This window comes from Bombus terrestris, chromosome 1, assembly GCF_910591885.1.
Source record: "Bombus terrestris chromosome 1, iyBomTerr1.2, whole genome shotgun sequence".
Taxonomy (NCBI): domain Eukaryota; kingdom Metazoa; phylum Arthropoda; class Insecta; order Hymenoptera; family Apidae; genus Bombus; species Bombus terrestris.
Genome location: NC_063269.1, coordinates 4,919,196 through 4,932,343, shown reverse-complemented (window position 1 = coordinate 4,932,343; position 13,148 = coordinate 4,919,196). Strand labels below are relative to the sequence as shown.

Below are 13,148 nucleotides of genomic sequence, written 5' to 3'. Positions count from 1 at the left end.
TTAACTTTTCTATATCTATTTATTTATGTTCTAAAAATATCCACCATGTTTTAAAATGAAAATAATTCAAATTATCCAGATTTTAAGGCATGGACTCTGTGTTTTATTCAAAACTTGTGTAAGTCCATTAATTTTTCGAATTTGACAAAATCTTCCTACAAAAGAAATTGATTCTTTTTAAAATTATAGATTAGAATATTTCCTTAATAGTTTGATTGAATTACATAGAATATACAAGCATAATTCTAAAATTGTATTACTGATAAACGTGCTTAATGTTTTAGTTATTCAAATTTCTTTCGGTTGCATCTACATGGATCAGAACTGTTTGTGAATTGTTTCCATATACTACTGTAAATGTAATATTTCATAAATTAAGATATTTTGCCTTCCCAAACTTTTTCCAATAACTTCCGTTTTCACTTCTCTTTATATAAGAGGTTTATATAAAAACATGGTATAAAAACATATATAAACATGTTATAAAACATGGTTATCTGTAAAGATAATCATGTCAATCTTTAAAAAAGCAAAGGCACTTGAGGGATTGTAACCTATAGAATATGAACCTGGGTGCTATCCCATAAAAGCCGTAAATATATTCGTTTTATAATATTTTAATTCATTTATACTTTCTTTGATATCAGATAAAGCTCTGTGACAAAGTTTCTTTTCTGGCATATTTTTATAAATTGTTGGATTCCATCTCCTAAAATAAATTATGCATTATTTTTAAAGATAATGTAAATTAAATATAATCTATAATAGTTATCACTAGAGTATATAGATAATTCAAATGCAAATACCTGACTAGTTCTTTAATCACACTGCAATCAATAATTCTATAATGTAAATAATCATTGACTAATGGCATAAATTTTAGTAAGAATAAACGATCCATGTAAACTGTATTACCAGCTAGAGGACAACTTTTACTTGGAATGTAGTTTTTTAACAAATTAAGTAACATTTGCTCTACATCCGTTAAACTAAATTTGCTACATTTAGATTTCTCTATCAGCCCAGTCTGGAAAAATATAGTTCTTATGATAAATATCAGTTATAAATGCATGTTTAAAGTTCAAATAATTACTATAGTAAAAAATAGTTGATTCACCTTTATATGCCAGTTAGTGCACCATTCATTCATATTTTCTAACACCACATCTGGTTGATTAATTACAACATTAAATTCTTCACTTATAATGTTCAAATCTTTGTCAGTTATCAAACAAGCAATTTCCAATATTGTATCCTTTTCTATATTAAGTCCAGTTAACTAAAAAGGAGTTTAATATAATATTTTGTACGTTTAAGTTTATGATTACAGTGATTGTATATTCAGAAAAACTAAAGCAATCAAATATATATACAAATCCTTATGAGCGTATACTATAACTTAACCTAGAAAAATTTCATAAAATATTTACTTCTGTGTCTATCCATACGATGCAATCACGGTTGTCATATGCCATATTTTCGCTTGATGAGATCTAAAATATAAGATCTGTTTCATAACTATTCTCGGAAAAGGATTTAAAAGAGTTTATCTTTCTCTTTTATCACTATGTTGAAATTTATTCTTCTAAAGAAAATTTTAATATAGATAAACTGATTTGCATAAATTGATTTTCGTTTTTGATATATATTACAAGCATCATTACATAATAATTGATATTTGTAATTATCGAAACAATATATTTCTCGTATGAAAAAACGTGAAACATAAGCTCGAAACATAACCTAATTCCAAATGAAATGTCTATATTAGTATAATTACATAATTGATTATATAAAATATAACTATAATATACTATAATATAACTATTATAAAAAAACATATTTTACTTTAATTAAATACTTTAGTAAAAATAAGTTCAGTTATAATACACTTACTGAATGTAGAACTTAATACTATGTAATGTACTGTATGTTAAAATCTTATAGAAACTAGAATGACTCTTTCCTATGTCTATGCGTTTCCTTTCCCTTTTGTACAGCATACAGTATCAATTATATATCAAATTATTTTTAACTCATTACTTATAAAGAGTCCATATGCCAATTTTCATGTCTCTAACTTTAACAGCTCGTGGAATATGGATGTTCTTAAAAAAATGTTTTCTACCATTTTAAAATCTGTATTTCCAAAAATTATTTCTTATTTCATGCTCAAAAGGAATATTGACATATACTGTCCAAATTTCACGTTTCTAGATACAACGGTTTTTAAAAATATTGAGGATTTGTTTATATTTTTGTCCTTTTTACAGAACGATTTTCAATATCTCAATATAAACACTGTTTAATTGTATGTTTAATAATATCAGTCAAACTCATATACATATAAAGAAGTATATTAATGACAGGCTACTTACTCAAAACGATATCTATAATGTACACGAAATAAACCTGTACATAAAAATTAACAAGAAGTTAGAATTCAGATTAAACTTTGTTGTAAAATGTTTTTTTTTTAAACTTAATCTGTAGTTCTACCTATTATGAATTACAATCAAAAGAATATATGAATAAAATATACATGAATAATGTAATGCATCGAATATCGAACTGTTCTTTCGAGAAAAGAATTGTTGGTCCTGAAAAGGACCGTTTTTATTTTTGCTGCCAGAAAAAAATTTAAGCTCGTTCTCCACGAATTCTACGCGCCAACTGGATATCTTTTGGCATAATAGTAACTCTTTTAGCGTGAATAGCACAGAGATTCGTGTCTTCAAAGAGCCCAACTAGGTAGGCTTCGCTTGCTTCTTGAAGCGCCATAACTGCTGAACTTTGGAAACGCAGATCAGTTTTAAAGTCTTGTGCAATTTCACGAACAAGCCGTTGGAAAGGCAATTTACGGATCAAAAGCTCAGTACTCTTTTGGTATCTTCGAATTTCACGAAGAGCAACAGTTCCGGGACGATAACGATGAGGTTTCTTAACTCCTCCAGTTGCAGGTGCACTTTTACGCGCAGCCTTTGTCGCCAACTGCTTTCGGGGGGCTTTACCACCAGTTGATTTACGAGCAGTCTGCTTAGTACGAGCCATTATACTCTAATATTACAACACGTCCGCAGAAGTCAGTACAGAAATGAATTTTCTCAGCTCCGACGACGACTTGGATTTTATATATCTTACGAGGCAGGAGCTTCGAACGTTTGATTGGTTCATTGCGATCGAGAAGGGGCAGTCAATTAAGGGAAGCTATTTTGGATTGGCCAGTTCGATAATAGTGGGGGATCAGTGTTTATCATATACAGAGGTATTTAATAACTTTTTAATTAAAAGAGTAATTATCGCTACAATTACAATCCAAAAGAGGCACCATAAAACCAGCTATGTTCCCCTCCCGCTCAATAAAACTACAATCTAACTGCCAGTTAACCTTAAAATTCTTATTCACCAAGCTTGCATCTATGTATATTGTATATACCTTATCTGCTTACCAAAGCAAAACATGGTACGATTTCGGAGGTTAATCGATCCTTTTTAGGACCATCACATATTTTTAAATATATGGTAATTCTCCGTTTACACAATAAGACAACAGTCTACTATGTTTAAAATTAAAATAAATATTAATAGCTAAACATTAATTCCTCGTTATGGTCTGTCGTTAGATAAGGTCGATGATATATTGTTATGACAAACAGGTGGTTAATACCATGTAGTTAATAAGATATACATGTTTATGTTTCTGAATTATATTTCGGATATATATATTTAAAGACGAATGGAGCCATAGAAATATGGATACGTGAGAACCTAAAATTTTGATGGGAGTTGTATAAAAAAGTCTTCAACATTTCTTAGTACTATGTACTACATATATATTCTTTTATAGGACCGTAATAACGATTTTGCCCACTTGTAATTCTTTTAATATTCTAGGCTTCTAATATAAATAGATATTTATATTTATATTACACTTTGTTCTCCTTGTTTCCCAATTTGTTAAAATAGTAATCGATATTTGCAGTTTTGCTATCTCTAAATGAGGTAATCATATATCGTTTATTGCGTGATACAAATACAATGTTACAACTCCAAGTCTGTGATACTAATCGGCGCCGTTATTCTATAGTTTATGATCTTGCTACATACACGTATCTTGATTGGATAATGCAGAATTAATAGATAGTATTGCGAATGATGTTTATTTAAATTCTACTCAGATTACAATTCTAATTAGAAGAATTAAAAAGGAAAACAAGCAAAAGTTCCAATGAAAAAAAGAAATTGGTGGCCCTCAAAAGGGCCGATTGTTTTAAGTTTGTGAAATTAGATGTTCTTTTGTTTACTTGGTATTTGTATACTTAGTAACTGCCTTTGTACCTTCGCTAACTGCGTGCTTAGCAAGTTCTCCAGGCAATAAAAGCCTGACGGCGGTTTGTATCTCTCTCGATGTAATAGTTCTTCGCCTATTGTACTCGGACAAACGAGATGATTCGGCAGCAATTTTCTCGAATATATCTTGCACAAAACAATTTATAATGTTCATGGCTTTGCTCGAAATACCTGTGTCTGGATGAATTTGTTTAAGTACTTTATAGATATATACCGCATAACTCTCCTTCCTCTTTCTCTTTGTCTTTCGATCCGGTTTGTTCACATCAATACTTTTCTGTTTCCTTTCTATTTTTTTCATTACTTTTACAGTAGCTTTGAGAGACATTATTAAATACGTATACTGGTTACAATATAAACGCACAGAACACCTTCTATACTTGTTAAAATATAAGTACACAAAATATCTATACTTGTTAAAATGTAAACAATCTATACTATCTGTATTAATTGAAAAACAAACACTCAGAATATTTATATTCACTGAAATACAAACATACGCAATGTTGTCTCAAGCTCGTCTCACGTTTCTATGCGGTTCTTCTGCTTTTATAGAAAACGTCGTTCAATTCTTATTGGTCGAAAATGTAACGCATTTATCAATCGTTCCAATGTTTCTGAAATATTACCAATGTTTCGTTTAAATTTAAACAGTAACCAGCAGAGACGTTAAAGTAATCTGGTTTTACTTTTCCATGTCTTTCGAAATGCTTTCTTAACTACTAATCGGTGGCAACTTTATCTGTCGAAAAAAGTAAACTTGACGAGGGAAATACACTTCCAAAAAATTTCAAGTATCTTTCTCTTCGCTTCACGAAGTCAATTATGACTCTCGGTGGTGATAACGACGACAGGCAATTAAGCCAATGCGGCACTATCCTGCATACCATAATACGAAATCATTTTCTTTCGTACGATTAAAATTTCTTCCTCTCTCTCTCTCTCTCTCTCTCTGCATAGCTGTTGCCTCGCATAAAAAACGACACGATCGTTTTTGCCTTTGTCAAAAACAAACAACAAAAATCGTGAACGTAGTGGTGACAGAATCCCAACCGTTAGATGCCCCGAAGGGTCGATTTCGAAAGGCATTGCCGACTTCGTTTCTCAATCAGATTTTTGACGCTTCTTAATTGCCTTTGCTTCTAGTACTTTTCCAATAAAAACACTAACATCATTTTTAAAGAAGCGCAAACAAAGAGTAGGTATATAAAGAAAAATCTATCAGTGGATTTTACACAGTTCATCATGATTTCGACAAGTGTTAAGTCTTTATACATTTTCATTTTCCTTACTTTAGCTGTGAACCGTAATGTCTTCTGCATCTCCCGCAGCGCACCCGAAATCAATCAATGGGATACAAACTTGATACCTGATTCTTCGTATGGTAAGTAGATATACTGGTTTAAAAGAGTCTTTATATAATTAATTTATTAAATTGAGTTTAATAATAAAAAACAAAACGAAACAAAGAAGAAGAAGAGGTGGATGAATTAGACTCGACCAGAATCGTCGGTGGACAATTCGCAGTACCAAATCAATTTCCATTTATGGCTGCGGTGCATGGATTGGTGGGCAATGGAATGACCTCACAGTGCGGTGGAACAATTATTTCCTCAAGATGGGTGTTAACAGCAGGTCATTGCGTAACATCTGGACCTAGCCAATTTCTTGTTGTTTTTGGTATTTGCAACAAAACCGGGATAGATTATAATTCCTATAACGGGCCTGGTGTAGCGATGTTAACGAACAAAGCTATACTTCACCCGAATTATCAAACAACCTTGAATGATATCGCACTATTGTATATGCCACGAAATATTCCATTCAGAGGTAAGATTCTCATTATCCAACAAAGAAGAAACGTGCCCAACAAGCAGATTCGTATGTAAAAATATATTATGTCTATATTATTGTTAAATCATTTTTTTAATTTTTAGGAAGCATTCAACCTATTAAGCTCGCAAGTTATAACTACCTGAAAAATTCATTCACTGGCAAAACAGGTGCAGTCATCGGATGGGGAAAAGACAAAGCTACCGGAGGTGGAACGAAAAGACTAAAGTACGCGCTTCTACCAATTATTTCGAATGACGAATGCTCCTCGCATTGGGCTGTAACGGAGAAACACATATGCACTTCAGCCTCATACCATCAAGACGCATGTCAGGTAAATCATCCTGTCGTTACCTCTTTTTTCGCAATTTTTTGCTTAAAAATCCGGAACTTTATTGGTTTTACTGGAAATGCAGGGTGATAGCGGCGGCCCGTTGATCGTATTCAAAAATAATGTCCCTCTTCAAATCGGAATCGTTAGCTATGGAGACGGATATTGTCCCAGTAATAAACCTGGCGTGTTCACCCGAGTCACTAAATTCATCGATTGGATTCAACAAGTTACCAAACTTCGCTTTTAAAAAAATCTTGTACTTATCATATTAGTGGTTTTACAAGAATAATGGTGGATATTGTTATCTATCTGTTAACGATATTTTTATATATTTTATGTATTATAAATAAAATTGGGTTATATGCAATTTTAGCCATTTGCAGCTTATAACTACATTTACGATGCTATCGAAATTTCCGGATTTTAACATTATTCAAAGGAAACCGTTTACGAAACTGATTACCAGATTCTTAAATTCACTAATAGCTGACATAAGTTGCCTCAAACGCAACCGACGCATTGTAAACCTTGTCACCTTACGTTCCTACCTCATTTCGTGAAAAATCAGGCTTTTGAAAAAGAACATCCAACAGGAAGAAGATTTACACCTACATTTTCGATAACGAATGCGATGAGCCTCGCGAAGTATTGTCTTGTGAAGTACATACCGTATCATAGAGTATTACCTTCAGAGACATTGTTTGATAAGTATTTCTTTTTACTAACAAATATTGTTTTGAGGAGTATTAATTTGTGTGCGACAAGTTGTCTTTAATCCGTATAATCAGTAAATCACTGTATCTCACCTCATCAATTATATTTGGTTTAATCGTTTCACTTTTTGATTTTTAATAGTTGATTTGTAATAGTCTTCTGAAAATATCTCGAAACAAAAATATCTCTTCTTAACCAAAGTATGAGATAAAAAATTCAAACGCCTGTAAAATAGAAATTAATATGTCTGTAATCCTTTTACCTACCTTTACGTACCTATAAATATCTTTTGATTTAGTGTATGTATGGAAGCAACGCAAATTCAAATATCTAAAGGCGGATTGGTAGACGGTGTGCCGGCGGGTCTTTTGTTCTCAGAAAATATGCAAGGGATACACCTGGGCAACTGCAAAACGGAGGGGAGATCCCTTTGCTGACTTGACTGCCCATGTGATATGTAGTTGGTGGGGTAGGGTCTCAACAGCATAGCTCCGGAGATTCTAAAGTACATACGTAGTATACGTTACATGTATACATATACATATGCCGACCAACCGACGAAGAATGCAGCTACATTTAGAAGATAGATATTCGTTTTCAGGGCAAAGGGCCTTGAACAAAACTCCTGCAAGATTTAAGATATTTTTAAGGACGTTCTGCTTTCTCTTGGTCTTGTGATTTCCCTTTTCAGTTTAAATCTAATGAATTGTAGTGATATTTACGGCATAATAATAGTTTTTTCGCAATCAGTAATTAAAATTTCTTATGGTAATTCATTATCGGAATTTTAAAAATTTCTCTTAAAAATTTCATTAAGAATAGAAAGAAGCAACAAAGATTATGCAGTAACATTTATTCCATATTTCAATATACAAGGTTACAATCGATAGAATGTATGCAGTAATATCGTATTATTGATTTTATTATCGTAGTATTAATTTTTTAAGGTGTGTATTAAGCAATGAGAGAGAAATTGATTCTATATTAAGTTTCTTTGGATATATATATGGTTCTACATAGCCAAAGTTTCAGGTGTTTATCTATCTTGTATTCCCATCGACTTTCTAGTAACACATAAAATATGATTTTTTAAATCCGAAATATATGTATAAGTATATATACTTATATAAGTCGTCATCGCTTTCTGATCCTTATTAACTTAAGTTGTTGTCGATTTGATCCTCTAAACAATTCACATATGTACATATTAGATTTTACAGCAAATGCTGTCGTTAAAAGATACATATGGTTCTAAGATCTTGTAGCCCATAAAAAAGACGTATACATAATGTTTTTTGTTCGTTTATTCATTTAGCGATAAAGATACGAATAATTCAACTGTTCCGATTGATTATTCAGACTTATTATTCAAATAGACTTTCATATGTTATTTATTTTTTTATTTTGTTGTACATTCCGACAGATTTCGTGTACAAGCTTTTCAAATGATTTCTTGGGTATTAACAATTTCGTGCATTTTTGATAAGGAGGCATCTTCCGAATGACGTAACTTTTCGAGCTTTTAGGTTTCATTATCTTACTATTGCACTGATTAATGCGAGTCATGGTTCGTTATATGAATAAAGAACCTTCTACGCTGCTGCGCTTTAGAATATGTACTGCAGATGTTTCAAGGTACTAATATATATAATCTCGGCTTGATACGTCGCGACATTTGATTGGCTGATATAAAATGGTGGGGAATATACCTGTTCGAAAGTATAAAAGCGCTGGCACTCGATGCGACACCAGAGACGAATTTAGTAACCTTAGTGGTAACGTTGATATTGAAGTGATAATCATCAGGACAAAATCTTTCACTAGTAACCAGTAAATTTTTCAATATGACTGGTCGTGGAAAGGGAGGAAAGGGATTGGGAAAGGGAGGAGCGAAGCGTCATAGGAAGGTACTTCGTGATAACATCCAGGGTATCACGAAACCAGCAATTCGTCGCTTGGCTCGTCGTGGTGGTGTTAAACGCATATCTGGCTTGATTTACGAGGAAACTCGGGGTGTCTTAAAAGTTTTTCTAGAAAACGTTATTCGTGATGCGGTTACGTACACCGAACACGCTAAACGGAAGACTGTGACGGCTATGGATGTTGTATACGCTTTGAAGAGACAAGGACGCACTCTTTATGGTTTTGGAGGTTAAAATGCAAAATCATTGTTTTGACATGCAATCAGCAAAACGGCCCTTTTCAGGGCCACAATTTTTTCCTAACGCAAGAACACTCGTTCTATTAGGTCATCCCATAAGTTCGTGCCGACCTTTGTGTATACATTTCATATTTTAGAGAAAAACTCGAGAACTTTTATCGAGACGGAATAATGGTCCTACCAGAAAAATGGGAAAAGATTGTACAACAAGAGGGGGATTACATTTTTTCATGAAATTGAAAGGTATGTAAACAATCTTAACATATATAACCGCTCGAAAAACGGCACGAACTTATGGGATGACCTAATACTTCATTTGGAATATCTCGTGATACATATTTTTCAAATAAAATTGCCTTATGTATTTGTAACTCCCGATTAATTTTGTTCATATGTTCAAATAATTTACGGAATAATTTGATACAATCTGTAGGTATCATTTTTATTATTACTATGAGATCATTATTCCCTTAGAAAGAATTAACTACTTCCTTTGGTAAAAGTTGACTTGAATATCTGGCAGTACATCTCACAGCGTTATTATTATTACAGAAATTACAAATGTCATTACAAATATGTAGCTAGTTAAAAAATGATATGCATGTATAATTTTTGTTTTCTTATTGTCGCGAGCAACATCAGCCAACTGTGTAAGAATCGTGCTTCGAATACATAGAAAAAACTATTTGGTTCAACGACAAGTTTGGTTAGGCCAGTGCGCAGTCGAATTACAGCTTATTACCACGTGTATTTTTTATTACCAATTCGACTCATTGGACTGACTATAGATGAAACAAATATGGCGTCCGAGTAAAATCATACAATATGCATAAATTTCTCGGTACAAATATCAAATTTACAATAGTCATATTAAAGTGTAATTATAATTTTGTCTTCATTACGAATATATATTGCCAATTATTAATCCATCCGATAGCATTTGTTGAGAATAGGTATATTAAGGTTCTTCCTTGACAGCGAAACGAAAAGAACTGATCAGCAGGTCCGCAACTTGAGTTCTTTAGCGAACAGCGAAGCTAGAGAAAACCAAGCATTTACAATATAATATACACTCATTCGCCAAAAAGTCTAGCGCAAATCAACATCATTAAAACGACTGTGGACTGGCGGGTACCATAATTATCCTTTCAAGGTCTCAAAGTCAAGGAAAAATGATGAAACAAACTATGAACAACCTCCAGGCAAGCTAAAAGACAGAATAGAGAACCCTACTCCATAAGAGTGAAAAGAAAATCTATGTTACTAAAAGGTTCAAACAAAATAGTAACCATACAAGTCCAAGGTCCAAAAACTGTGAGTATGGTGCTAACTCCTCACACTAAACATACCAATCTTTAATCTATTCAAATTATTAGGTCATCCCATGAGTTCGTGCCGACTTTTGTGTATACATTTCATGTGTCGATTTATAAACATACTTGAAAAATAGGAAGAAGTTGTACAATGAGAGGGAGATTACATTTTTTCATGAAACTGAAAGGTATGTAAACAATCTTAACATATATAACCGCTCGAAAAACAGAACGAACTTATGGGATGACCTAATACTTTGAAACTGCTTCAACACTGAACAAAACTCATCTCCAAAAAGCACATCCCCTTTCCTCATAAACTCAAACAAAACAAAAGACATAGAAACATACATAGATAATACAAACACAAAACCCACATGTAATCCACCCAGGTCCATTATTCTACATACACTCACAAAAAGATCTCCATACACATATTATGATGGCTTCCAAATCAAATATTTTTTAAACCAGACTAAAATAACCTTTAGAAACACTCAGCAACATATCAAATTTAAGACATTTTGTACCAAAAACAATATATAATTACTCTTTACATGCGAGAAGGCCATAACAATGTCCTTAAAAGGACTTCCTAAAATAGATTACCATTATATACTGACAGAACTCAAAAGCTATAATCTAAAGCCAACATCCTGTACCCAAATACAAAAAGGCCAATTCTCAAGCTACCCAATATACAAAATCACGTTCACTCCAGGAACCAGTATATTAGAAGTCAGGAAAGTAGGAATCATATTTCACTCATGCAGATATTGGGTAAAATATGACTCCAAAAAATCATTCATACAATACTTATACTACCAAGCACATGGACAAGTTAAATTACAATAAAAACCCCAACAGAAATCTTTGCAATAGACACAGAATAAGCACATATCTCATTAATCTGCAAAATATTGACCGCAAGATAGAAAATCTGTAGAAAGCAAGCTACATAACGCATACAACAAATTCACTTTCAAAACCAAGACATATATGTACACAATAACTTCCAATCATCCTTGGCACCACCTCATCAAGTCCAGAAATGAACAATAAGATTCCCAAAACACAAACTAGCCAGAAACATTCTCACCACACAAATCAAAACAAGCAAAGTGACACTACCAAATCTAAATTCTCAGCATAACAAATAACTCTCTAGAAAATATATAACACACTACACAATAACGACTTATCAATACCTCTAGAAATCCAGGCTGAATCAGCCTTTTCAAAGAAGGAGAAAGTTGAATTATTAGCTGCCACCTTCCACAATATACCAAGTATTCCCATATCAACTACTAGCAACACAAATAGTAACTCAAATTCAAAATGCAACATACCCTGTCAATTACAACTATATAACTCCAGTAATCGTTAAAAAACACATGAATATAAACACATAAAACACATAAAAAGATTAACACGCAGGACATTAAAAATAATCACAACAATCTAATAAACAAAATAGTACGATACAACATAAACGAAATTCCATTAAGAAATAGGAAAACTAACCAAAATTATCCAGAACCCATTACAATAACCATTATGCTTATAGGTTTTGAAACTTTTATCCTATCACTACTGAAGTGAAAATAAAAATAAACCACCAATCAACAATGTACCTAACCAATAAATTACAAGTTTAGAGCGGGCATTAAGGCACACAACAGTCTCAGGTACCACATAAAAGCCACACAGTGAAAAAAAAAAAAAGATTTGTTTAATGTTAAAAGAAAGAGATTTTGAATTGTCAGATGGCAGTGGAAGCGTATTAAATATAGGGAGGGGTTAAAAAGCCGAGTGTTTCTTAGGTGCTGCATTCTGATTGGTGCGCTGCTGTTGGTCCGGTTCCTAATAAATATGATGAACCGGCTTGTGCAGTTCATTCACAGTAATATTTCGAGCGAGGAAAGTTCTATTCCATCGTTTATCTTCGTAATATAGATCGTAATATAATGAACACAGTGACTTCTAACAATAAAATATCATGAGTGAAATGCGTATCCATTTTCGACATCTCATGTTATATGAATTTCGGAAAGGAAGTTCTGTAACAATTGCCACGAAAAACATATGTGCTGTTTACGGAGAAAATGCGCTTTCATCTCGCACCTGTAGGAAGTGGTTCCATCGTTTTAAAGCTGGGAATTTCTGTTTACAAGACGAGGAACGCTCCGGGCGTCCTTCTCAGACAGACGAAGATATAATTCGGGATCTTGTTGAAAAATCACGAAGTTTAACAGTTCAAGAGATGTCAAATGTTCTGAAAATACCTAAGTCAACGATTCATAGGTGTTTAAAAAAAATGGGGTTGGTGTCAAAGTTGGACGTTTGAGTACCCCATGAACTTACGGAACGGAAGCGTTACAAAAAAATTGTCTGAATTTAATTGGGAATTTTTACCACATCCCCCATATTCCCCAGACATTGC

General features: G+C 32.9%; 4 protein-coding genes across 8 annotated transcripts; 2 read left to right on the top strand and 2 right to left on the bottom strand.

Annotated features, from left to right (window-relative positions):
• On the bottom strand, positions 1-2,301 carry LOC100644000 (probable oligoribonuclease). 5 transcript variants are annotated; one of them, XR_001098740.3, is made up of 6 exons: positions 1,897-2,299; positions 1,431-1,493; positions 1,118-1,279; positions 807-1,027; positions 261-709; positions 1-155 (listed from the first exon to the last, which is right to left on the bottom strand). XR_001098740.3 is itself a non-coding variant. In XM_020862718.2 (6 exons), the coding sequence occupies exons 2-5, from the start codon at positions 1,473-1,475 to the stop codon at positions 577-579; spliced, it is 561 nt and encodes a 186-aa protein (XP_020718377.1). In that variant the 5' UTR covers positions 1,476-1,493; positions 1,897-2,300; the 3' UTR covers positions 1-155; positions 570-576. The 5 variants fall into 5 exon arrangements, 4 of the variants coding, with proteins under 4 accessions (XP_020718377.1, XP_012164295.1, XP_012164306.1 ...); XM_020862718.2 differs by having other exon boundaries at positions 570-709; positions 1,897-2,300; XM_012308905.3 differs by having other exon boundaries at positions 1-497; positions 570-709.
• Positions 2,302-2,591: 290 nt separating this feature from the next.
• LOC105665767 (histone H3) lies at positions 2,592-4,254 on the bottom strand. Its single transcript, XM_020862722.2, has one exon. It carries the CDS (start codon positions 3,049-3,051, stop codon positions 2,641-2,643), a length of 411 nt encoding a protein of 136 aa, XP_020718381.1. The 5' UTR covers positions 3,052-4,254; the 3' UTR covers positions 2,592-2,640.
• On the top strand, positions 3,095-6,896 carry LOC100649610 (chymotrypsin-2). The gene is made up of 6 exons (XM_020868667.2): positions 3,095-3,107; positions 3,203-3,265; positions 5,648-5,734; positions 5,824-6,180; positions 6,288-6,517; positions 6,600-6,896. The coding sequence occupies exons 1-6, from the start codon at positions 3,095-3,097 to the stop codon at positions 6,762-6,764; spliced, it is 915 nt and encodes a 304-aa protein (XP_020724326.2). The 3' UTR covers positions 6,765-6,896.
• A 2,096-nt stretch (positions 6,897-8,992) lies between these two features.
• LOC100643875 (histone H4) lies at positions 8,993-9,445 on the top strand. The gene has a single exon (XM_003393067.4). It carries the CDS (start codon positions 9,076-9,078, stop codon positions 9,385-9,387), a length of 312 nt encoding a protein of 103 aa, XP_003393115.1. The 5' UTR covers positions 8,993-9,075; the 3' UTR covers positions 9,388-9,445.
• The last annotated feature ends 3,703 nt before the right edge of the window (positions 9,446-13,148 follow it).

Coding starts and splice junctions, on each gene's coding strand:
- LOC100644000 (XM_012308916.3), bottom strand. CDS start 1,475: ATGGCATATGACAACCGTGATTGCATCGTATGGATAGACACAGAA. Junction 1,028..1,117: donor GCACTAACTGGCATATAAAG/GTGAATCAACTA, acceptor ATATTTTTCCAG/ACTGGGCTGATAGAGAAATC. Junction 710..806: donor GTGATTAAAGAACTAGTCAG/GTATTTGCATTT, acceptor AATTTATTTTAG/GAGATGGAATCCAACAATTT.
- LOC105665767 (XM_020862722.2), bottom strand. CDS start 3,051: ATGGCTCGTACTAAGCAGACTGCTCGTAAATCAACTGGTGGTAAAGCC.
- LOC100649610 (XM_020868667.2), top strand. Junction 3,266..5,647: donor AGTGTTTATCATATACAGAG/GTATTTAATAAC, acceptor TCCTTACTTTAG/CTGTGAACCGTAATGTCTTC. Junction 5,735..5,823: donor GATACCTGATTCTTCGTATG/GTAAGTAGATAT, acceptor GAAACAAAGAAG/AAGAAGAGGTGGATGAATTA.
- LOC100643875 (XM_003393067.4), top strand. CDS start 9,076: ATGACTGGTCGTGGAAAGGGAGGAAAGGGATTGGGAAAGGGAGGAGCG.